This window comes from Toxotes jaculatrix, chromosome 13 (assembly GCF_017976425.1).
Source record: "Toxotes jaculatrix isolate fToxJac2 chromosome 13, fToxJac2.pri, whole genome shotgun sequence".
Lineage (NCBI taxonomy): Eukaryota > Metazoa > Chordata > Actinopteri > Toxotidae > Toxotes > Toxotes jaculatrix.
The window spans coordinates 11,539,307-11,565,453 of record NC_054406.1 but is presented as its reverse complement, the minus strand read 5'-3'; the positions used below and the strand labels follow the sequence as shown (position 1 = coordinate 11,565,453).

General features: G+C 42.6%; 2 protein-coding genes across 25 annotated transcripts in view; both read right to left on the bottom strand.

Moving 5' to 3' along the window:
* Positions 1–7,385, bottom strand: part of clasp2 (cytoplasmic linker associated protein 2) — a 52,151-nt gene extending 44,766 nt beyond the window's left edge. For 20 of the 21 annotated variants that reach the window (XM_041053166.1, XM_041053172.1, XM_041053173.1 and 17 more), the window contains exons 1-2: positions 6,435–7,385; positions 1,175–1,253 (exon numbers count right to left, since the gene is read on the bottom strand). In XM_041053166.1, coding sequence (XP_040909100.1) covers positions 1,175–1,253; positions 6,435–6,632 — 277 coding nt within the window. In that variant the 5' untranslated portion in view covers positions 6,633–7,385. The remainder of the gene's footprint in view (positions 1–1,174; positions 1,254–6,434) is intronic. The other variant, XM_041053167.1, reaches the window with a different exon arrangement.
* Positions 7,386–7,742: 357 nt separating this feature from the next.
* On the bottom strand, positions 7,743–23,848 carry fbxl2 (F-box and leucine-rich repeat protein 2). 4 transcript variants are annotated; one of them, XM_041053193.1, is made up of 15 exons: positions 23,310–23,848; positions 21,447–21,532; positions 19,111–19,172; positions 15,828–15,882; positions 14,874–14,948; positions 14,528–14,622; positions 13,985–14,149; positions 13,557–13,683; positions 12,815–12,889; positions 12,559–12,689; positions 12,117–12,177; positions 11,930–11,974; positions 11,482–11,538; positions 11,146–11,358; positions 7,743–10,046 (listed from the first exon to the last, which is right to left on the bottom strand). In XM_041053193.1, exons 2-15 carry the CDS (start codon positions 21,489–21,491, stop codon positions 9,939–9,941), a joined length of 1,314 nt encoding a protein of 437 aa, XP_040909127.1. In that variant the 5' UTR covers positions 21,492–21,532; positions 23,310–23,848; the 3' UTR covers positions 7,743–9,938. The 4 variants fall into 4 exon arrangements, with proteins under 4 accessions (XP_040909127.1, XP_040909125.1, XP_040909128.1 ...); XM_041053191.1 differs by having other exon boundaries at positions 11,146–11,538; XM_041053194.1 differs by lacking the exon at positions 21,447–21,532.
* Between the last annotated feature and the right edge of the window lie 2,299 nt (positions 23,849–26,147).

The window sequence follows — 26,147 nt, the reverse complement described above, 5'->3', positions numbered from 1 at the left end:
GTGTGTGTGGGAGGAGGGTGGGTGCAGGGAGAAGGAGAGAGAGCACAGGAAAGGAGAGATGGAAGTCAGATGGAGGGAGGGAGATTCCAGAGCCAGCGGTGGCTAAGGGAGATGTTTTTACCATCAGTCTGAAACACACACTTCCATAAGACACACTGATACACACAGCTCGGCTAGGGCATCGTCCTAGGCTGTGAACTGTGTGTGTGGTGGCAGACTCTGCACAGTGTGACAGGTCCGATCATCCAAGAGCTGCACTGCAGGGTTGAGTGTGTTTGTTGGTGACAAGACCCAGTCTGGCTGACAAAGACAGCTGGTGACACCTTAAGCGGGGCACACACACAGGGGCTGGCACTGACAGAACACACACACACACACTCACAGAGTATGAAATCTGACACAAGATTCAGTCTATGAGGTCATATGAATGCGAGGTGTGGCTCTGTGGTGTAATTGGCTGAGCTACAGCGTGGCAGACAATTCAGAGCCTAAATACAGAGACTAAAGGATGTATAATAGAGAGGAGGGGTGGTGCCAGGCTTTAAAGCTGCTGGTCTGTCTCAGAGGAACCACAAAGTGGAAGTGAGAGACAAAATGGTAGGACAGGGGCCAAAACAACAATACACAAAACATCACACTTAACGTAGTATGAAGAAGTGAAGCAGAGTACAATGAGGTAAACTGTTGTGAGCTTCAACAATTACATGTTTTTTAATTCGGAAACTACTAAAGCCAAGAGGGCAAACTCATCCTCGATTGGCACTCAGTGCTTAAGATAATGGAGGGAGCACTTTGCTAAAGACATTAACTTCTGAGCCTGATGAACTGAACAAAGAAAGAGATCCTTATAATCCCTTTTTGCAAAGAATGACAAAGTGAATAACAACAATAAGCGTGTGTTGACCATAGAATAGCTGAAAACTGGTTTGTACAGTTGCGGGTTTGTACAGGTCTATTTCATGGCAGAGAAAACTATGACAAAATGTAAAAAGTATTTGTTTGTATGATAAAGTTGTTTTTATTTCAGCATTCCAAAAGCAAGAAAAACACCCAATTTGTTTTGTGTGCAGGCTCGGTTTAAAAACCATACACAAACTTTTCAGGAATGGGTTTCACCGTAAATAGAGTGAAACTGAAAGGAAATCTGGAGGTAGGGATAGGTCAGAAATCTCACTTGTGCCCAGGTATCCTTTGAACCTCTCTCCCATGCGGTCCACAAACGCACTGCAGATGTCTATCCCCATCAGTGCCACCTACAAAACAGAGTGAGACAGAAACAGAGACACAAAAATTAATGTGCAGATTCAGACATTTTACAGGAATTATTTTTTTCATTTCACATCAACAAACCGTGTACATTTCTACCACTTTCACAGTCTGCTCACACATCAACTGCAGTATCAGCAACTTTGCCTCCCTTTTAAGGCGAAATCTGTTTCAGTCCCTCTAACTGTGATATCTGGACAAATCGTGTGGTGTGAGACGTTGACACAAATACTGTGCAGGCTATTATAGTTCAGCTCACAACAGAAATAAAATACAAACAGGAAATAATTTGTACTGAGCCACTTCAGTCACAAGGGGAAAAAATGAAAACAGAAAAAAAATACTGAGGTGGAAATCACTAAACTTAGCGCATGGTTCAAGTGCTCTTTGTTTATATTTTCTTTCCACCATGTGACCCCTCTGCCAGTGTACTGCCTTTTACATTTAACGCTGACATGAAGTTCAAAGCTCAAAAAGACCTAGTAAGTGAGCATCTGAGTTGAAATCATTTCATCACACAAATGCTCTTGAGTATGGTGCTTGTCTGAGGCTAAAAATATGTCTGTATGGATAAAGAGGTGATACTGTAGTTAAAAGTCAGGGAAAAAAGTCCTATTCCACAGCTAATGCGGTACTGTCTCAGAGGTTAAGTCAAAAGCTGTGGTACTCGATCATGGAATGTTGTTGGGACCTCTTTATACTATCTACAACAAAAAATCAAAGGAATTCTGTATTAACATGAGGACTTGAGTCACCTGTAGAATAAAATGTGGTAAGAACATGTTAAGGTATATGTCACACATTCACAATGTCATGTTTGTTATAGTAGACCATGACAATCCCCTTTCCCGTCAGTCTTTTCCCCCACTGGCCTGATTTTGCTCAGGCATTAAAAACTGGCTGGTGATATGAGTCGTAGGGGGGAGGTAGACTGGATTTTTTTTCTCTAGTGGTAAAGTTGAGTTTTCCACTGTGTTTCTGATTAGGATCACATCCCACACTGCGCTGTGCTCCTGGAATGCTTGTTTTGGCAACGCTGAGGTAAAACTGAACAGTCCAAAAAGAAAATCCATTAAAACATTATTCTCCAGACTCCTCTGTCCAGCTCAGAGTAGGGAGTCAGACTGCAGTTTTTCCCTATTTTAGTCAAAGGAAGAGCGGAGCCAGGTGGTGGGGGAAGAATGCCGGTGGTGGGGGGATAACAGGGATGAAGGCCAAGTAACACCACAGAAAACAAAAAAAAATCACCTGGAGAAGAAACATGAGCACTGGGTCAATATGATGAGCAGGAGCGGGGAGGGCAGGAGAAAAAGAAACAGTACAGGAAGGAAACAGCCCTCAGGCCCCCCCCCCCCCCCCTCCGTCACCCAGCACCCCAACAAGCTTGGCGCCCACAACCATATGGCATCTTCATATGGAGAGAAACAGAGAGGAGGAGACAGAGGGCAAGCAATGGAAGGGGCTGTGCTTATTATCCACCTTGGAGAGGAGAAAATGAACAGGAGGGGGACGTGGAGGTTCCCTCCTGCTCCACAGACCTTCTGGCCAGTGGGTGAGGAGGGAAGAAGGGGTAATATCAAAAGGCCACTTAGGTATCACAGAAAGTACTAAAACCATCAGGTGAGTGGAAAAAGCTGTGTCTAACAAGGATAACACTGAGACACACACACACACGCACAAATATTAATCCACAACACACTATTTCATCTCTAGACTGCAAGCTTCAAAACACCAGGACGGCTGGGGTATGTTGGAGAAAAAAAAAAATACAGTAAATATTTAGCCCCTGTATGAATGGTTCTTTGTGAAGACTCAGGTTGCTCCGTATGGTGGCTTAGCCTGCTAATTCGCATACCATGTACAGGGTTTACTCTGGATTCTAGTGAGGCTTAAAGTGAGTTTTGGACAGAAAAACAAGGTCCAGGGCTCTGAAATCACACAGCAAAATGTGCAAAAGTGGAGGCTGGTATTGAAACAATTACACTAGGGCTGCAATTCACAGTTATTTTCATTATTGATCAATCTGTCCATTTTTTTTTATTCATCTATTCAACATTTTGTCTACAAAATACCAGAAAACAGTGAGAGATGCCTTTAATAATTTCCCACAGACCAAGGTCACATATTAGCGTATCTTGATTGGTCTGACCAACACTCCAAAGATACTTAACTTACTATCATTTTCATATTTGAGTAATAAAACCAAAAATAATCAACATTTTTACTTAAAATTAATGACTAAACTGATCATCCAATTATCAAAGCAGTTGCTTTCTGTAAATGGACTAATTGTTGCAACTCTAAATTAGAACATTAATCCATTAATCAATCACCACAAAATTAGCTGACAGCGATTTTGATCATCATGTGGTCTAAGATCAGAGACATCAGGATCTTAAAAGGGCTGAGTCATGGCTTAATAGTCTGTGAATAGAGGTCTATAAAAGTTTAAATCCATGCTCAAGCTGTGCTGCTAAATCTATACTCACTGTCACCTTTGTGGCCACTGTGCAGTTGCTAGGCATGAACCAAATTGTGGTTTTACTTAATTTAGTGACATGAGGCGCTTCTTTCAACTACTAGTCTACTCATAATAAAGTATGAAAAAAACGTCTAAATTTAAGATCATTGTCTGAGCTAACCTATCTTTGATGACTATAGCTCACCAGTTGCTGCAGCTGCTTCCCACTAAAAGCTGCGATCAATTCTCTTCACTGGAACGCTTTTTTTTTCTATGGAGCACCTGCAGGAAGAGTTGAGTCTGTAGGAACTACAAGCTAAAATAAAATATTGTCATTGTTTAAAATGAAACTATGAATCCACTGATACTGTGGTGTAATCCATTTAAATAACCTTAGAGTGTTGTCTCTGTGTGTGTATTGTATCCTAAAGCCTGCATTGTAATACATATTGTATCAAGGTCTGAGTGCACCATCTCATCTCATGCCAAAATAATTTTGTGGGTTCGAAACTTTATCTTTGTTTCAACAAAATGCCAGAGATCGGAGCAAAGATCAGGGCATCTGGGTAGGACAATCCAGCCGCAGTATCTACCCTCACTCAGTCCAGTCAGTGTCCAGTCATCTGGCCCTGCTGCCCATAAAAGCAGCATGCAATATTAATGCCCTTCGTTTGTGTGTCTCAACCCAGCGCTGAGGCCTCTGTGATGTTATGAGAACAGAGAGAATGAGGTGAATCTGCTGATCACAGTGCACAGGACGAAGGCAGTAAGAGTGTGAAACTGACTCATTAACAAAACAACAGACCCAGTCAAGGGCACAAAAGGGAAGTAAAGAGGAAGACGGCCAAGAGGACAGAAGGAATAGTGTCTTTTATCCATTCGTAAAAGAGGAACTTGAATACGACAGTCACCTTATCTGAACACAATTTTTATTTATGAGTTACGACCTGTGTTTTCCACCCACCTACCCAATTTGTCACACAAGTTCTCCATTCTCGCCTTTAACACCTCCTTCACTCTCTTTCTCTTGTCAACTCTGTATCACCTCTCCTCTCTTCCCTCTCTCTGTGCTGACACAGCATCTTGCTTAATGCTAACCCCTACTTCTTTTTGCCCAACGGGGAACCAATCAGCATCGCTAAAAGCCTGCTGTGCGAAGGCCTCCGGGGATCACGACTCACTCGCTCATCACTGCCAGACACTGATCTGAGCTCAAGTTACTGTATGTGTCATCCACATAAAAAAGCAAATCTGAACAAAGGGAAATGTTAGCTTGTCACAGCTAGGGATGAAATGCATGGAGGCAGACCCATATCTGCAGGTAGTCACTTTAAACATGTTCTGATTCTGGTCATAACTTTTGCAGATGTAAGTCAACTGATTCTAGCATCAGAAAAAGCCATAACAAAGAGTGTTAGGAAAACTCTTTTACATCTAAACTTTAATCAGCACTCCTTAAAATGACCTTTTTCCAATTTCTATCAGCATCTACAACTTTGCAAGGTTTTGGCTTTCTCATTGATGCGGAGGTTATATAATGATATATAATTGAGGCATACACTCATACATGCAGGCTCCTGTGTATAAGTTTTCCACCACACAATTAGTCTAGACAATGAAAACAGAATGGAAATCACTTTACAAAGTAGTGCTTAAACGATTCTAGAAGCAAAATATCAACCAAGTCAAATAAGCATTTTCTACCATTAGCTGAGGAGGTGGTTAAAAAAAAAGATGTTCTTTTTCAAGGGGCTGAGGAGGCTTTTGTTAGGCAGAACGCACAATTTCCACACTTTTACAGTCTTGCTGAGTCCTGCATATCAGAACAGACATTGTTAATCAGTAAAAAAAAAAAGACTCGGGAGTCAAATTTCAGCATGCCTTGAAAAGAGATTTCAAACTGTTTTGACTTGCTCTCTGGACTGGTGTGATATCTTGGCAAAAATGTCACATTCCAGCATTTCTGCAGACAAGGCCATAACACACACACAGCATGAAAGGGGTGACAATAAACAGAGAAACTGAGAAAAGACAAAACGGGGGATTGAGAGTGTGTGTCTGTATGTGCGAGAGTTAGTGAGAAAAAGAGAAAGAGAGAGAGGGGAGAGATGGAGAAAAAGCATAGGTCACAACAATGAGTCTTCTAACCCCTCCCCCATCCCCATCCAGTCCTCCAGTAGTCTACAATCCTGACAATAGGTCCCCTTAATACAGACACGCTCTCAGCCAAAACAACAATATAAACCCCAACAAACCACAGGAATGCCTTGTAAATGTCACACTCTCTCACTGGGATGAAATTCAAAAATGGCTGCCTTTTAGAGCTCAGGAATTGACTGCTGTTTGTCAAAATGAAACTCACAGCCTCCAGCTTTTTGTATATTTGGTAAGAAGGTGTGCTGTATGAAAAACGCAAATTTGTTACTTTTGACTTGGTTGAGAATGGATAAGAAAAAGGGCAGCTAGTTTAATTAACCCAGTTTTAAGGCAAATCTCAGCACTGGGTTGACAGATCATTTAAAAAACCCTACAGCTGAAGTTCTTCGTATTGGAACCAACCTCTGGGCAAATAACACAAAATCCATCGCCCCCTCTCTTCCCGTCCACTGGATAAACTGGTGGAGAATAATTCATGAACAGGCCGAGCGGATGGCTGCTGCAGTGATACTGTGATACCCTAACGGGATGACTGGCCAAGATCTCTCACCTTGAAATTGCTGGAGTTCACCCATCCCGTTAGCTCGTCTATGGTCTTATCCAGTCGGGGTTTGTCCTGCTCCACGTCTGGGGAGCGCTGAGGGTCGTTCAGGTAGTCAATGAGGTCCTGACCGACCTGCAATCTGCGGGTCACATCTTTCTGCAGTACCTGCTGGTAAAAATAGTCCATGTTGTCATGTTCCTCCATTGGGCACTCAGTGCCGAGTGGCCAGCCACTGATGCCGGCCGAAGATAGGAGACTGTGGTCGGTGGGACGGGTTGTGAAGGACCGAAAAAGATGTTAACTCAAGTCCCGTAGAGGGGAAGAGAGACTGTGTGGTCTGGACTGCGCCTAACTGATATTTGACCATCAACATGCAATCCCTTGTAAAAAAAAAAATCTGATTAATTTAACACCAAGCAAATTAAAATCTCAACTCTGTAGGACAAAGACTTAGCTCACCTAGCTTCCTTAATATACAACGTCAGCTTAGAAGATTAAATTAAAACTTCTAGAAAGTTCAGGAAACGTGTAATTGTGGTGGACCCCGCCAGGTTCCCTCAATATATCCGCATCAAAACAAGCTAGCAGCCCTGGCTGGCTATCTATTATGCTAACAAAAATAGCACCTAGCTAGTTAGCACGGCGACCCAAACAAGGACAGACCGCTTCACATCAGCTAGCTCAGCTAGCTAACGTTAGATATCCGCAGGCCTAACGCCTGGCCCCTCTGCGCTCCTCTATTCCATAACCACAGGCTGGAAAGTCTGCCAAGCTTCAGCTGTCGACTCATTCAGCGGTAAACTTGCACCAAACTTTTACAACAAGGACACAGCTCCAGCCCCGCGGTAACTGGTTTCTCTGTAATCCAGGAATAATCGCCGCTACCGCTGAATCCGTTAAGAGGCGCTGAAACCTGCGCGTTGCCGGGGACTGCAGTTCACCAGGAGGCGCAGCCGATCACCGATCAGGCCGATGGGTCTTCGTGCACCGCACAGCTGGCTAGTGTGATGCCTGATGTAAAATTTCAAATTTCTAAATGTACGGGGAAACACTATTCTGCTTACACGGGGAAATAGACGCACTAACTATGAAAAATCCTATTTTTTAGTCATTACTTCTGGCTAGGTAATTTCGGAGTTCTTAAAAGAGTTATGAATCAAACAAGCTGCACTGTTTATGTGGGCGTGTCTGCAGTCTACATGGCTCTTTGGTGACATCTAGCGGTGAATCTAAGGTAGAGCCCGCGTTGAGTTTGTCGCAGTTCAGTGTCACTACTATTACTTGGGGACAAAATTTCACACTGGAGAGACAAAGCACATTTACTATTAGTCACTTTTATTTCTTCATTTGTTTATTTTTTCATTTACTTCTTTATTTTCTTAAACATAAAACTGTTAAAACAGCTGTCAAAGAGAGGGCATTAGTATCACAGCCAGTCAAGTCAGCTATGTATCTGAGTCCATCTTCATCTTTCAGTCTGCTCTCCTTTATTTCAGTCCCATCCATAGTCCTGACAATTTCCCCTGTCTTTGAGCACTTGGCACTACACAATACTTGCCAGTCTTTTTCTAGCACAATATTTGCGAGCTGCTTCTGTTTTGTTGTATTTTCAGTGCTTCGAGTGGTGGTATTTCATGCCCCATACATGTGTCACTCTGCATGGCAAAACATATGAGAGGAGATCCTGCTGAGATCCTGCTGATCTAAGGGAGTGTCTGTATAAAGTAAAATAAACTGTCAGTTCTGGAGCCTTCCAGTCATTGCATATCACACTCCTGTTGTCATATCTGCTTTGTAGGATTGGATGAGTGGAAATTTGCTTCTAATCAATTTAATACACAGATCTCACCAGATATGTAAAATACAATTCCTAAATAATTCATGATGTGCTATTTGGGGCATTAAGCAAGTGAAGTATATTGAATATAGACAATTAATTATATCCTATCATCATTAACCTGCCAATTACACAAGACTATACTAAATTAACTTTCAAATACATAAATTCATGTGATTGTCAAGAGGTTGAGGTGCCTTTGCTCAAATTCTAATGCCTATCATCTCAACTTTAAGCAAATTTCCATTTCATTTTGAAGCAAAGTTGCACCAATGTCAGCCCTGATTGAAATCCAAATATACACAGCAATAAAATAATGGACTCACAGTTCAATTAGATCATTCAGCCACAACATTAAAACCAGTAACTGGTTTCTGGTTTTAAAGTTGTGTTAATGTTGCGACTGACCAGTGTAAAAACAGTGGTTACACCACAGTTTTATCAGTGGTACTAAACTTACTCTGCACAGTAGGGAGACTGGAAACCTACTGATGTAAACAAGTTTGTCTCTGGTGCTAAGCTAATCCAGGATGTAAACAAATGCTTAAGTGGTCAAGTAGGAGCTAGTGCACAGGGCTACTGACAGGATTGGATCAGGGCCTATGAGCCAATCTAACAACGCAGTTCACAGGAGAGGCCACTCATCCCAGTGGCATACAGAGTCAACACAATGCTTTTAGTCACTGAGAGTCTGAATCATAGGTCCAGTTTTTTTCTTTTCCACTTCAAAAAGAACATATCTCTCTCTCTCTGGATAGACAGGCATGGACAATTACAATAAGCACTGAAAAAAAAAGAAAACAAAACAATATTTTGTTGGCCTACCCCAATTTTGAGTGAGTTGCCATTAAGTGTAATTCTTTTTTCCATTGCAAAACATTCTCTGTACAAACAGAATCGAAATCCCAACAGAAGTTTCTCAGATGCACAAATATGTCACCATGTCCCAATCTGTACTTCCTGTTTCTTCCCAATTCTTCCACATTAGAGAGTTGAGCTGGCTGTGCCAAAACATCATTGTTTATATCCAGAAGATCTGCATTTCCTACAACCCGGCTCTCCTTCCCTCCATGCTGCGTGTTTATTGGTCAAAGCAGAATGAATCACAGAATGGTCACATAGAGGTGTCATGTGATTGGTTGAGATGATACTCCACAGAGAGCGAACTGCTGTCCAAGATGACTATATCGTCATTTTTTTTTTTTAGTTTGAATATGATGCGTTGTAGTTCCACTGTTCAGACCCCCAATCTCCAGCTGTCCAGATGATGTCCTCTACACCCACAGGTTGGGGGTCAGGGGTGTGAGAAACAGGATGGAGTATTTTTGTCCTTACAGTAAGAGAGAAAGAGAGAATGAGACAAAGAGAGAAAAAGAGAGAGTCCATCCATCCATCCATGTTCCATTCCCCCGACCCCCTTCACGCCAAAAACCTGGGGCTGCTGCAAAGCTGATTGGTGAGCAAGAGGAGAGAGGAGGGGCGGGTTCAACTGATCAGGGATCAGTGACGATCAGTCTATGTTTTGATCAGTAATCAGGAGCAGTGAGTGGGTCCAGCCCCTCCTCTCCCCTACACCTACCCCAGTCCCCCCCAACAACCCCCCAACCCAATTTCAGCCCATTTCAGAGCAGCAGGACCTGTAGACAGAGGTGGCCCCCCCTGGCCCTCCACTGTCAGAGGATGATGCAGCAGCGGCACAGACGCTGGCCACCTCCATGTACAGAGGGAGGGGGTGTCACTGGGGCAAAGTAGGCGTGGACCTTGATCTCTGGAAGGTGGGCCTGTGAAGAGAAGAAATGTGTTAATACAAAGGTATAAAAAAGGCTAAAAAAAAACCCCACACACAGGAAAAGATTAACATATGTTCAGGATTTTCGTTTTTGTCCAGTTAAATGTTCTATTTTTCCCGGAAGAAACTGTCTGACATTTTCTGAAGTGTGCTTATTTGCTTTCTTGCCAAAAGTTATATGAGAGGATCGATACCATTCTGTTAAATATAAGGCTACGCAGTAAAAAAGAGGAAGTAGAGTGTTCAGAGAGATGCACTACTTGTCCTATAGTGGGTTCATCCATGAACAACCTGTCCACTTGAGCAGAGATGACTCTGCAGCTTCTGCAGCTATCCTGTGCAGACTGGGGTACCTAACGCCCCCTTCTTGTTTACGTAAGCTACCACTGTGGTGTTGTCTGACCTAACCATCATGTGCCTGTCATACAGTTGTGGGGTAAAGTGATGCAACACCGCTCTCAGGTGCAGCAGTTTGATATGGCGGATTGGTTCCGACCACATACCGCCTATCACAGCCTGAGGCTGCTCTGAGGCACACGTAGCTCTCTCTTCCTCAACCACTGCCTCCTCCTTCCTTTGTCTTATTTCTTTACTGAGAAATAAAAGAGCGGTGTGCAGTTGGTGGTCACCGCTCTCTGCGAAAGCCTCTGCAGATCCAGGGTCTGCCAGATGCACTCATGACACAACTCCAGGAAGATACATTTCCTGGTAAAAGAAAAATAGCACGGGACATAACCACAAGTTGTCCTTTTTATGCTTTGAATTTTGTATAGTTTTAACAAAGAGGACTTGATGTGTTTATTAATGAGCTGTAGAGGTTCTTGGCTATTGTTGCCTTCAAACAGATGCAAGCTATCAGTTTCCTCCCATTTCCAGTCTTTATGATAAGCTATGTCCTATAGTGCAGCTGGCTGAAGCCTTACATTGAACGGCCTGCTATACTCATCTAAATCTCAACAAGAAAGCAAAAAGGTGTCCTAGAGTATATATCTTAACAGAGAAGAGATTAAAAAAATCCACAGATCCAATCATCCATAAGAGCACACATTATGCGACCAAACAGTCTCTAATTCTCCATGATTTCCACTGACCCGGATGCGTTTGATGCCAGCCCTGGTGACTTGCTGACAGTCGTAGAGCTCTATGCGCTCCAGACGATGGCAGCTCTTCAGGTGCTCCAAGGTAACGTCAGTGATGAGGGGGCAGTTGTCCAGCTCCACCACAGTGAGGCGCTCTTGGCCGCAGGTACTGCTGCTCAGAGCTCTGATGCCATCATCTGTGATCAGCTCGCAGTGGGAAAGGGACTGTCCGAGGCACAGCAGACAGACGTGAAGACACACAGATAAATGGATTAAAGCTTGATAAGCATGCAGACGGGCCAAGGCAGGACCTGGCACAAAATCAGAACTACAGGTGTAAATGTTTACCAGTGCTTGCAGGCGAGGGCAGTGGATAGACAGCTGAACCAGGGTGTTATCTGTCACCTGAGGAGAGGACAAGCTTGATTAGAGTACTGTTCTCACATGTCTAGAGACAGCTGAGAGGCTCAGTATTCAGTCTGTGGAGGGACATGTTGAATGTTCATGCCAAGTTCTGAATGCAACAAAAACTTTTTTTTTTCTCCTGTATCACTTCTCTTCTGTCTCCTTCTCTGTTTTCTGTCAAAAGAGATTTAAATACTGAGGTCATTGACTGCTCACTCTCCCTCTTGGCAGGAAACGTACACTGCCAGACACACAATCACGTCTGTCTTTTTCATACAATCTAATATCTACCCAAACAGATAAAAGCCAGGAATTGTTCCAGATTCAACATCAGTAAATACCATGACCATGATATTAAAAGTATATATATGGAAATGACAAAGTCTCTTACCAAAATACATTCTTCTAAGTCCATTTTTTCAAGCTCATGACAATTCTGTGAAGAGAAAGAGATGCTTTTAGCTTTTGAGAGAAAGGTGTTTCATTCAACACAGAGATATTAAGGTGAATTGGACAGCTGACCTAAGAAAAGCTCCACAGATTAGAAAAAAGGTGAAAGACATCAAAATGAATCTCACCCTGGCCAGCACTGTGAACCCTGCGTCTGTAACATGGGAGCATCGTGCAGCTTCAAGAATCCTGAAATCACAGACACAAATGCAAGACTTGCAAAGACTGCTTGAAGTGGTGAGCAGCTGGAAACACTGTAGGATTATTGTGACTCTTTATGTATTAAATAAAGTTTATAACAACAATAAATCATCAGCCATTCTGAGGAGAGGATATCACTGCAGGACACAGTGGGCTGTACTGGGTGGTCACAGACTCCTCCTCAGGTCTAAAGGCTGATACTGATGTACCTGCAGAACCACAAATGCCCACAGCGATTCTAGTATACTATTGGAAATGACAGCAATCACATGACACAAGGATATTTTGTGGATACTGAAACAAGCTGTTGAGAAGGATGGTGGTACAGGTGTCCCTGTGCATATGTGCATGTGTGTGTTTTTTTCTCACTTGAGTCGGGGACAGTTGAGTCCCAGTGCAGTGAGGGAGGCATCCGTGATGTTACTGCAGCCAGACACGCAGAGGATCTGTAGCTTGTGGCATCCTCGGCACAGACTGACCAGGCCTTCATCTGTTATTTGCTGGAGGCAACAGAAGACAACAAAAAACAAATTAAGAAAACACAGAGGCACGAAGACACATTCCTCATGCATTATTATCAGGCCCTCCCTCCTCCCACCACACAACCAAATTTTTTTTTTCTTACTGTGCAAGACTGCATATTGATGGTGGTAAGTTCTGGGCAGTGTTTCTGAAGGTGTTTCAATGCTCCATCGTCCAGCTGGGTTAAAATACAAAAAAAAGCAAATGAGACACAGATAAATAATACATATATGTGACTGTGTTGATGTATCTGCTACTGCTAAAAACCAACAATCAGTGGGTTGTGATTAAATGACTCTTGAAACTTAAAATGCAGAAAAAAGTAAACAGAAAGAAACCTTCGATCATTTTCACCCTCTGCCTTGTTTTTCCAATTAGTAAAATCAATAGTGATATTCACATGTGACTACTGTCCCATGTGAGCCCCCAAAGATGATTCATGCTTTTTTCCAGGCAAGAAAAATAAATTAGACCTTGGTAAGAAAATAAATGCGCACACAGCCTGAAGAAAATGTTGGCTCTACAGAGGCAGCAGAAAAAGAAAATGCCAGCCCAACATAAACCACTACATTAACAAAAAATCAACCAATGAGATTAAAATACAAGGAAAAATGACAAATACCATGGGATGGAAAATGTACTGCATTGGGAACAGCAAGTGGGGAAAAGGGCACATTTCTCTTCGCTACGGCCTGCTATGAATGTTCAAGCTACATACGGAGCTACAAATTAAGTGTTTAATCACCAATATGAGGCAAAAATGAACTGAAAAAATGGATGGAAAAAACCTGGAAGGAGTCAAAACGCTTTGTAAAATTCCACAAAGAAGGCAAAACACGCTGTACCTGTGTGCAGCCTCTGAGGAACAGTGCTCGTAAACCGGTGCAGCCTCTAGCCAGAGCCTCGATGCCATCACGAGTGATCTGGTCACACCATGACAGGTTCAACATCTCCAGCATTCTGCATCCATCACTGAGCACGGACATCCACACAATTCACAATACACACACAGACAAGCATACAGGATATGTGAACTGGTCTAGATGTACTCTTTTCTGAACAGTTCTATGAAGAACAGTGTGCACATTGTAAAGCATGTCCGTGTAAGAGTGACATACAAAGTGTGTATATGTGAGATTATGGGTGAGTGTATAGCATTTTCACAGGAAGTAACAGGTGAGGGCTTTGTGAGGAACTGACAACTGTTTTCATTTTTACTTCTAATAGGGGTTTTGTTATGTTAGGGTTTAGTTAGCCAGTGTGCTGGTACTACCTGAGGGCCTTGAGGGAGTGGTTGCTGATGGACACACACGAGGTGAGATCTAGGTGTTTGAGTTTGGAGCAAAACTTGCTGAGGCTGAGGCAGGTGCTGTCTGTGATCTTGGTACAGCCGTTCAGGTTCAAAACTTCGATGTTTCTGCAGTTCTGAGCAAACGTCCTGGGAAACAGTCAAACAGTGAGGAGGGAGACTGTATGTTTTTTAATGTCTCTCTTACACAAAACCTCTAAAGAATAGCTTGTATTTCTTTAAATCAGTTGCTTATAGACGTGATAGAAATCTTCAAGTGGTTTCATGTAAAAAGTTTGTTTTCTGTGTGTGTACACAATAAAGTGAAAGTAAATGGAATCAAAAAAACGAGTTTCTAGCACAGAGTACCATGGGACTGAACAAGCACAAGTGGCTTAAACTTTAAACATAATCACACAGGGACAAAAAACATCAAGTAATCAAACCAACAAGAGGATGACTTAGTAAAAGCCAAATCAAAACCACACTAATTATGTCAGTGTATGTCAGAGACAATGAGAATCTCACTTCATGGAGGCATCTCCCACGCTCAGGCAGCCCCTGAGGCTCAGCTGCCTCAAGAAGCCTCCACAACGCTTTGAAATGTTCTCCACCACCCGCCCCTGAGAGACACAGGGACAGAGAGAGTAATATGACTTGGGCCACAGGACAGGGGATCAGCTGTGACGTCACAGTCGGCACCAAAGCCTACTGACCCAGCACTAAGCCTTGGGCTGGATAATGCTACTCAACAAGCACACACATTCACACACACACACATGCAGCACATATAGGCAAACACACACATATACAAATACTGTCCATTCTACCCCCTTACTCTTCTCTTTTTCTCTCTCATAAACACACCCCTCACCTCTATGTCTGTCTGGAAGTTGAACAAGTCGATCTTTTGCCAGTTGCTGCCATCTAGGGCCAGGACATTCCATGCCTGAGAGGGTGACAGAGACAGACAAGTGGGTCAGACACAGATGGGGGAAGGTGACTGTGTTATCATAATATGTGGGAGAACCTCTCCTGTATAGCACTCTGGAGGCTTGTGTACACTATGAACACTTTTTTTGTTTCTTTCTTCATGGTACAAATGCAGTGTAGCTGGTGTTTGCGCCTCTTAAACTTCCAACTTTCCATCTAGAACCTCTGAAATGTGAGGATTTGCTGCTTTTCTCTGTTTCATTTCACTGTGACCTGAAAATTATTGGATCTGAATCACTTTTATTGGACAAAACAAGTCACTTGAAGACATCACCTTAAATTCCCTGAAACAATATGGGTATTTCTCACTGCCATCTGATGCATTTTAGAGTGAAAACAACTGATAAGTTCATCAATCAGTCAAGAAAATAATCGGAAGACCAACCGTAACAATGGCTGGAAATGTAGGTACAAAGAACACCTGCATGAAGCTAGACAGACCAGAGATAAACTACCCTAAAACATATCATAGAAAAAGACAAAATCTGTACTTTGTGCTTTGTCACAGAGACACAGTATTATACGTTGGAGCTGTTGTAAGAGAAGCAGCCACCACAGCTCTGCATTCACAGTCCATGTGCCAAGTCCTTGTTATTATTCACAGATAGCTCATTCATAAATGGCTTTCAGCTGCAGTGCACTATGGCAAAGCAGTGGCACACTTACACATAACCAGCAGATGGCACTATATTACAGACATTTCAGGAGAATTCAACAATAGTAAACCAGTTTTAAATTCAACCACACCATAGTTTAGAAATACTTGAATGCATTCTTTTAAAACAATGAGTGAGTCCACATTTTTGGCAGGAGAACTAGAGGGGTAAGTGCTTACCTTGGATACTTGGGCACACCTACAGAGTGTAACCACATCTAGATAGGAGAATATTCTAGAAAGAGAGACAAAAAAAAACAAAAAAAAACAAAACAGGATGAGTTTGTCTCAGGTCAACCATGGTACTCAGATTAGGAGTTCAGTTTCCAGTTCAGCTTTTTATTTGAATATCTTTTCTTTCGTGTCGTGTTGGGGAATATGTGTTTTTAAGTCTGTAGAAAACAGAACAATCCCCTGTGCTTGGTTGGTAGCAGGAGAGCCCCACAGACAGGCAGTGTTTGAGCTGTGGGCCGGTCATCCACAAAGGGCTGCATGCAGCAGGCTACTGGGTCAGCTCAATCCATTAATCTGCCAATGAGTAATCTCTGGAACTCAGACAGGCAAGGCCAGAGACAGCCTGGGACAGATAGATAAACATATATACAAACACAGGAACATACACACATTTATGAAAATAAACATGTCTATCTCCTCTGAGCTCCCAGTGGTTACATGTCCTGTTAATGCTCAGAGAAGAGCCTTAAGGGGTCAATCTGTACAAAATTTGAGGTATTCAGAGAATTGCCATGGTGCCAAAGCTTTGAGTGCAGCTGGGGTCTGAATGTCCTTTTAACCCTTGGAAACAGGAGCTGGCCATTGTTTCCTTCATATAGAAACAGACAAAGGCTGTGTGTTTTGATGTGTGTTAGGCCGGGGCATGTTGGGACATGCCTGTCTAATCTATACCGGAGTCTTGTGTCAGGGGAGTACATCATACAATTGACAAAGCAACGCAAAGACACACACACACACACACACACACACGCACACATGCACACTCTCACATCAAGCACGTGGGCACACACACAAATACACGCACAGTCCTTGAAATGATTGCAGGCCACCAGAGGAGCTGACCAATCAAGCGGGCGCTCATCGATCTCCATTCTAATAACTGGTTAATGGCTGTGACGCTTGTCATTGATTGACTGTCTGTTTTAATCAAACACAGTCTGACTTTCCATTATGTGTGAGAGGCCTTTTTACCAACCACAGAAGAATTCTGTTAATCATACTCACAGGGAAGCAATCAATCAATCTGATTTGGTGAGTCCTGCTTTGAGTCCTATCTGACATTTGTACATAATAAAAGCATAATAGTTGAGATCAGCTCTGATTTTTTTTAGATGAAGAGAGGTTGCTGAATACAGACAGACTATAGATATATCACTGACATGCAGTCTTTCATAAGAGTGAGAGAGAAAACACAACACAAAGGGGAGGAAGGTGACATAATAGAGCCAAATTCAGAGGTACAACATCGTGAGTACCATATGTACAGGAGCTCCAGTGCTTCCTCTAAACAGAACAGAACAGAACAGAGCAGAAAATAATTTAATAGCCTTTGATTGCTCTGTCAAATCCTGCTTGGGTATACAATTTTTCTGACATGCTACATAATAATATTTTAATAGAGCTTTGTCCCATTTGTTTACAAAATGTACACCTGGCCCTTCAAGCATGGCTAGATAAGAGCGAGTCGAGCCTCCACCATGAGTCTGGGACTGGTTGCCATAGTAACTCCAGGCAGACATTAATTTGGGTGGTGGTGGGGAGGGTGCTGAGTCAGTGCTCCTGGGTAAGAGGACCCTGAACCACTCTGAACTCTTTCCGCGGCTTGTCTGTCAGACAAGGTTCTTCTATACCGCGGCACAGTTTATATCCATGCTGCACTGGCCTACATAACAGCTGTTTACAATGCACCGGCTGAAAGGAAGACGAGCACAAACACAAGTCAGCCACTCTGGCTCGCCCACAGCGATATGTTAAACATAAATAGTAATGCTAATGAGAAGATTAATTAACCAAATTAACAGATTAATTAGCCAATATTCCTATGGCAACAGACTTGCCAACACAATCCACATATGTGACCTACTCCAGTGTTTACAAGCTTTTTTTGGAGGGTGACCCCTAAAATGATTGTGTCTGTTTGTCAAAGGTATGAGTTGCGAGCAGTTTAACCAAAGAGCGGGTTTCTTTTCTAAAGCCTCTCATATCATTTCATTTAAAATCTGCAGTCAATTAATTGATAAGAAGATCAACAGAAATGATAAGCTAATATTTTGATAATAAAATCCTTATTTAAGTCATGTTTTTTTTTTCAAGCTAGCATCAAGCTTCTCAAATACAAATATTTGTTGTCTTTTCTGTGTCTTACATAAATATCTGTGGGTTTGGGGCTGTTGGTCAAATCAAATAAACAATGCGAATGCTTTACCTTGGGCAATAAGAACTAAATTAATTAAAATTAAAGGTACAACGTGTGATTGTTGGGGTATCATATTCAAAGGTCTACACACAAATGTATACCTGCATTTTATCATTGCTAATGAGACAAAACAATGCCCCTCCCTGTGTATCATGGTGACAGGGCATAACTAAATTATAAACATGAAAAAGGCTCCAGTCAGCCCACTTTATTTGGTTTTTAAATAAGATTTACTGCTATCACAATGAGTCTTCCTCACAGCTGATGTTGTGTAAGTGTCTCAACGCATGTGACAGGGGGTCATGTGTTGTAGCTAGCAAGTGCATGAGAGTGCATGTTTTTCTGTCCACCAGTGAAAGTGTGTGCTGGTGGTAATGGGTGTACTGGTAGTCTCCGTGGAGACACAGCTGGAGCAGCAGAAGAGCACAGCACTGCGGAATTCCCCACCAGCTAAGACAAGCTATTTATAGCACACATACACAGACATACAGTTTGCATAGACCCAGGAGTGTTTTCACACATGCACACACTGACACACACACACTGACACACGCGTGCAGTGCTCAAGTTCAGATATAAACATTCCACATCATATGTCTGCAGAGGAACATGCAGGTGTATCCCTTTCTAGCATACATGCACACACGCATTCACACGCACACACAAATCCATATATAAATCAATGAGGATAAACATGAGTGAGTGCATGTGTGATGTCAGATTTATGGGTCATGCTCAGCTGCTGCTGTGAGACAAAATATTGGTCTGTAGGTCACACAGTTAACAGAGCCTCATTCAGACTGGTGACCAACATACATCATACAACACACAGACACCTACAGTGAACAACACACACACAACTAGTGACAAAACAAACACACACACACTCCCACACAGTGTTCAAGGCTGCTTCAGCTAATAAGTAACCCTGACCTAAGCCCTTGTCCCAGGGTATGTTGTGTTGTATTTTGTGTGCGTGCCTGTATGTGTGTGTATGTAAGGAGGAGGGAGGTTCTGTATTATTAATCTTACCTAAGAAGAAGCTCTTTGGGGAGCTTCTTGTTAATGGGGGCTTCATCGCTGTTTGAGAACACCTGCCAAGACACAAGATAAACAATAACATTGAGTGAGAGTGTGTGTGTGTGTGTTACGAGTGTGTTTGTGGTGGTCAAGAACAATAAGACAGAAACAACACAGAAGCTGTTACAATGGCAACATGGATCAAAACAGAAATCAGAGAGCATCATTATCACCTTCAGCAAATCCAAGACAAGAACACTACAGGAAATGGATCTAAACCAGCCTCTGAGACAATTTGATGTCACCAACTCAAAATGTGTTTGATAAAAATATGCTGTTGCACTAGTTATTAACAATAAACAAGCTATTACTTCCTTAAGCTATACTAATAAACAAGCCAGAGCTACATTTGGCTTTCCACGTCCCCTCCTTACAAGCTTATAATTCTGTTAGCCTGGTCAGCTTGTTGGCATGCTTATCTCAATTAGTCTACTCGCTGGATGTCTGGCCATCTGCTGAGTGGGACACACACACACGCACATATACACACACTGACACACACACTCGCAGGTGATTCAAGTCAGACCTCGCTATGTGAAGAACAGAGGCAGAACATTCTAGATCAGGTGGGCTGTATTCAGCCATGAATTTAAATTACGGCAAACACCCACATTCCCTGTGCCTCTGCAGACACGCATCCTGCCAGTGATACACTTGTATCCTCAAAGACTCAGAAACTGTATCTAATGAGGGGGACTCCCTGCTGTTTTGCACGCAAACACAAACAGCGAAATGTGGAAAACACAAAGCGGAACAGGGAAAGGCACAGGAGGAGCAAAGGTTGATTCTGAGAACATCCTGGCTCCAGCTAGCTCCATGACAGACGCAAGCTCCTCGAAAGAGAAAGCAATGAAGGAAGATGGGAGAAAGAGGAAGGGAGTGGGGAAGCAAAGGGAAGTAAGAGATAGAGGTAAAGGCAAACAAAGAAATTGTGCTACAGAGAGGAACTACTGGAAAAATGTGAACAAAAGTCATTATGAAAATTAGAGTGAGGGAGGGGGACTTTAACATCTATGTTCAGGTAACAACACTGCAGACAAAGTGGTCTGAAACACAGTTCTGAAGCTATTGATTAACCATATCCAATAATAGCTCCAGGTTAAAAACCTTGTCCATCACTGGTCCCCACATGCCCTGTATTAAATAACACAATATCACAATCTACCCATTAAGGCTGCTGCCTAGGGAAGCTTAATAAAGGTACAACAAAAGTTCAGTACAAATGCTTTAGAATATGGCCTTCATCGTTACCATGTGACTTACAATCAGTTATATTTAGGACTGTGTCAACTGACTAAACGGAAATTAAACTGACTTTAGTTGTACCGTACTGTATGTACTGAATGTTAGGAAGAGAACTGTCAACAGACAAGGCCTACAGTATATTGACACAGTGTCCCTCTAAAGCCAGAGGTGGCTTAGGATTTAGGACTAAATTTAGACTTAATTCCAAACCACCTCTGTAACACATCACTCACCTTTGACCTCTCCTTCAGCAGACACAGGGTTTCAAACAATCAAGACAGGCTGAGATCAAATCTCGTGGGTTTTATATGACATAGCTTTGGCCAAGAACATAAGCAACAGAGTCTTTTCCTGATGTGGATTAAACCACTTAGGACTGAAATTGAGGATTATTTTCACTATCAGTAAATCTGAAGATTATTTTGTCTATTAATTATAAAAGAGTGAGAAATGCCCAGCAAAATTAAGTTAATTACTGAATAAGACAAAAAAGCAGAAAACTCACATTTCTGACACTGGAACCACAAACTACTATTAGTTATCAACATAGCTTCTCATTACATTTCTGTCACTTAACCATGTAACTAATTGCCTAATCATCACAGCCCTAATATCATTGGAAATGGAATATTTTGGGGTTTTGGACAAGACAAAGGACATCTGACAATGTTACCGCTATCGGAACTTATGATAGACATGTTTCTATCATATTTTTCTGTATTATTTATAAAGAAAACAATTAATCGACTAATGTCAACTAAATGTCAGACAAATGTCAACAGATTGATCAATAAAGACTGAGACCCATTTCCAATAAATATCATTTGCGCGTCAGCAGAAATAAAGTCAAAAAGCTGATTGACACAAAGACGTTAGCATGCGGCTTCTCACTCTGTATTGTGTAACCCAAACTCCATGAAAGACATTTCCAGATGCAGTGGCATGAACACGGTATTTGGTGTGTAATCTCAGCTGTAGATATGGCATCATGACAGCTAGGGTCAAAACCATCTCTGGTACGTGTGCTTCATTAAAATTATCACCTCAGCATTCTGGTGCCCTCGTTCCCTGTGCCAGGAGAGCAGCATTCCCGAGCAGGGAGTTCCTCTCTGCAGTCATACTCCTATTCCTAGACAGTGTACAACAGGGTGGATATGCAAATCTGGTTTTTGGACTTGTGTGGCTCAGGTCTAGAGTTTCTTTGCCGCAATAAAGCTGCTATGAAGAAATTAGATCTCAATCATATGGTGTGTTCGGTTTCGGGCCTCCAACTACAAGGGGCTTGCGCCAGGTGTTCATTGTGAAGCATCATCTCAGGTGTTAGACTATTAGGCAACTATTACCCACTACTCTTCAGTCTCTCTCTCTCTCTGTTACACACCAGCTTGTTTCCCACTGTATGCTGGTTTTCATCTAAGAAGCTTACAGCTCTGTTGAGAAATCCACTGATATGGCAACTCCACTACGGCCTTCTGTTCTCACTCACTCGCTCCCTCACATGTAGACACACATGTTCATACATAAGCAGCTGAACACCTGACAGAGAAAGTCAAGTCCCATCAAGTCAAAAAGAATCTCAACAATGCGTTAATGATATTAGAGATACACAACGCTAACAGCTTATGGGAGGCACAACCAGTTGGACGGACGCTGATTTAAGGCTTGTAGGTAATTACAAGGAAAAGGTTGACACAGCAAAATATGGTAATTATTGTACCACAGGTATTGCACGTAAATCCACTGAAGATGCACATCAAAACAATCTGTGAAACTGCGTGCAGCTGAGCTGGGGTTGGGTGACTAAGTATATTTACTCAAATACTGCACTTAAGTACAATTTTGAGGTATTTGTACTAGCTTTGTATTCATTTTCACACTTTAACTCCACTACATTCACTGTATTTGACAGTTGTGGTTGATGGTTACTTTGAAGATTAGAGATAGGGTTTGCATAAAAACAGATGATCAGCCAATAAACTTCACTACTACTTCAACTGGCTACAGCATAAAATGCTGCATACTCAGTAATCAGTAATCACCTCCAGTAATATCACACTGACAGGAATCCCTCTGCCTGCTAACTTGTAATACTTTTGCTGCTAATAATTCTGTACCTGTACATGTAAATACAAGTAAAAATGTGTATGTACTTGCTTGATGTTAAGTATTTTTTTAATTCTTGAAATATTGCCAATACTTAAGATGACAATACTTCTTTCATCACTGCAGACGAGCACTAAGCTCTTAGATGCATGAAAGGGTGTGTGTTTACCACTATCCTGCAAATTTTTTTTTTTTTTTGTTGAAATATGGAAAGGTTGTGGGAGGAAGCATGATCATGTATTGCACTTGTGTTAACATGCTGCTACTATTGCAGATTTTTGAACACAAATCGACTGTCTGGAATGTGCCAGTGACTCTCAGAGAGCCACCCAAACCCCACTGTGACACCTGTCATTCACAGGTATTACAGGAGGTGTCACAGTGTTACCTGCCAAACCCAAGTGATGACTAATTGAATGCTGCTACACTGCTTATATTTACAACGTTACTCTCGTATCTGCAGCCCCCCTCCTGAAAGCCTGTAACCTCAGGCGACAGTGCCAGCCAGCCTCGGCCCTGATATATTGACAATCCTCAGCCACAGCCCTCCCTGTCCCGCAGTCCTGAGCTCCATGTTGTCGCTGTCTACTGGTGCGGCAGGACAATAACAGGATTTCGGATTACCCTTGACCAACAAAACACCTCGGCTCCCGACTGCATGTAAAATTAGGAGCAGAGCCACGGTGGACCACACACACACACGCACACACACACGCATACACTTTGCTTATACAAACCCACAACTCCCACGTCTACTAGAAACAAACAGTTTAACCGCTGGTGGTCCACTCCCTCTGTCATACCTCGAACCGGCCCTTGGTGATACCGTTCATGTCTGCGGCGGCACGTCCCTGCTACAAACCGCACAGACACCAGCCGAGCCGTTTGACGAATGCCGTTATTGTTTTTGTCGCCGTTTTATTTTTGGTCGGTCGGAGTGTAAGGAGCCGAGCTGGAGCTGGGTCCTCGCACCCTCCCTCCCCCCACCCAGCCGTCAGCGAGGCTCCTGTCTCCGGGTCAGCGAGGCGGTGGGTGAGGGTGGTGTCGGTCCGGGGCGACCTGCGGCAGCGTTAACGGTCGTTGTTGTCTCGGAGACCAACGGGCTCTCCAGCCCTTCTCATCACAAGGCTACCAAAATAACAATAATAACATGGACGGTCTGTCAAGTGACTTCACTTCCGCCTCTCCCTTCATCGCTCCAGCGCAAGTTAGCTGGCCCCAGATCCCTCAAGTTTGCTAAAAACACACAGGAAACGCGCCATCAACGTCCGCTTTCACCTCCCGCAGCATATTTTCCCGTAAGGAACACGCGTATGGCGACTGACACGAGCGTTTTCTTCAATGTTTTCTGTTTACTTGCGGGGAAGGGGGAGGGCCTACGTGACGTCATTGCTGCGGGAAAAGCACGCGTGGTCGATTTGTTTTGATTGTGGGGGGCTTGCAGAGATTTTGGAGAATTAGCTTCCGACGAAAGGGGCGTTTTAATTTTTTTTTTTTTTCTCTTTTGACCGCATTCATCGAGGCAGTCACTGGAACAGCAGCACCGAGACGTGACCTGACTGGAGCCGGTGGGTCTGATTAAGGGAAGGAAACACTCACATCTGTGAACGCCAATATCCAGGAGCCAAGATATTCTCTCCAGTAGAGATCTCTACCACTGTCACATTCAGGCTTCGACCTGCAGACACACACACCCAAAACAACGTGGACTGAGTCGTCTGTCATTCCTGCATTATGTAAACTGCTTAGGCATCACAGATAGATATATAGTTCTGCTTGCAGAAAAAAAGGCAACATCACCCTGTAAAAATACTCAGCTACAGGTAAATACCCTGCATTCAGATTCTTACTGTTGTAAAAGTACATAAGTGTTAGAGTAACAGGATTCATTATGTCAGTGTGTTACATTCATAGTGTTACATAAACTATACTATTGGATTATTATCACCGATACATGTAAGCAGCAAATATTTACCACATTACCATAAAGAATAGGAAAGTTTCATCTTCACAACTTCAGTCTTAGAAGGAAACTTCTGTCTGCAATTATAAAAACCTTTTTTACACCACACTAATAATATTTCATCCTTTATCAACTTTTTATATAGGGTTTTTTTTAGAGCTCAGTCAGAGGCAGATATTATGTAAAATTCACTCCCTGACTATTAACTTTATTTTAACGTGTTGGGCATGATATTTGACCAAAGTATGATTTTGAATGCAGGACTTTTACTTTACCTAATTGAGCATCTTTACACCGTTGCATTGTTAATTTTATTAAAGGAATCAAATTCTACCATTATATTTGCAGGTCTGGAGACAGGGCTCCAGACAGACTAGGGTGTGAGTTATAGATCCAGAATGAAAATCTTCACAGGTGTTCTCACAGTTTACAGCTAGAGGGCGCCCTATCCCACCACACTAATCTCTGGTCATCCTGTACTGTTACAACATGGACATGACTTCAGCACAGTGCTGTCTTTGTTAACCATAGTGTCACTATGTGGAAATAGGACAGGACACGCAGTGTCACCATGTACTGTTCTTAAATACAATTTTGAAAATGCTTGTGTTTTAGTTGAGCATTTTCATTTTCCTCTACTTTCCACCTCTACTCCCCTACCTACTATCTCCTGTAAGTAATGCATGGCACAGAGCCATTCTTCATAATGAGTGCTTTTACTTTTGATACCACAAATACATCTTGTTGATGATAATCCAGTGCTTTCACAATAGATACCCATTAGATACAGAAGACATGTCCTCTCAGGTCGTCCCAAGGCTACAACCATGGCTGCCACCTGCCACATTCACTGTGTGTCAACAGGCTTTTGTCACAGTAGGAAAAGCACAATATTCAAATCAAGATGGTTGAATTCAGTTTTGCTGCTTCACTTTCAAAGTCCTGGCAGGGTTCATGCTGTCTCACTGTCACCCTGTCATGGCTTACTGGGATACTTGAATTGAATAGAACAGAACCATCATCATCATTGTTAGTAATACCTGTACTTTTTGTACTATGACAAGTCAGAATGTATGCTGTGAAGAAAAAAAAAGTATAATTGTCCCACTCTAACAAGTTTAACAAAGCTGACACAAAAGCGAGACATGTCAGTGAAGCACAATCTGTACATGCTCCACACAGTGCTGAGCAGGGGGGTAATCACTGATGCTAAGTGAAAACACCTGTGTATGACAGGTGTGTAGGGCCTTAGTGTCTCTTACTAAATTGACCTGTGTTTTATCAGGGGTTGTACAAAATGATAAGTGCTTCTCAGTGTGACTTGTGTAACACCCGTGTTACACAAGTCACACTGAGATCTAATAACATTACTGGCTCAATCATATTCAGGTGTGCTGGTTTGAGAGCTCTGGTGCTGTTCAAAGTTGAATGACTTGGTGGGACACTTAACATGACAGAGAGCCGTCCACCTGTGTTTTTCCTGCTGCCATGGGCCTACTAAAACCTGTCGGGGAGTCAGGCTGCCCACAAACCCCACCCTCTTCATTGAGGATGGAAAATTTTAATCCTAACCATGAAAGAACCTAACCATAACTTCATTCACAATCATTTGATTGGTGGGGCTTGTCAGTGGAAGTATGCAGCCTGGCAGCATCGACTGCCTGCCAGACACAGTTTT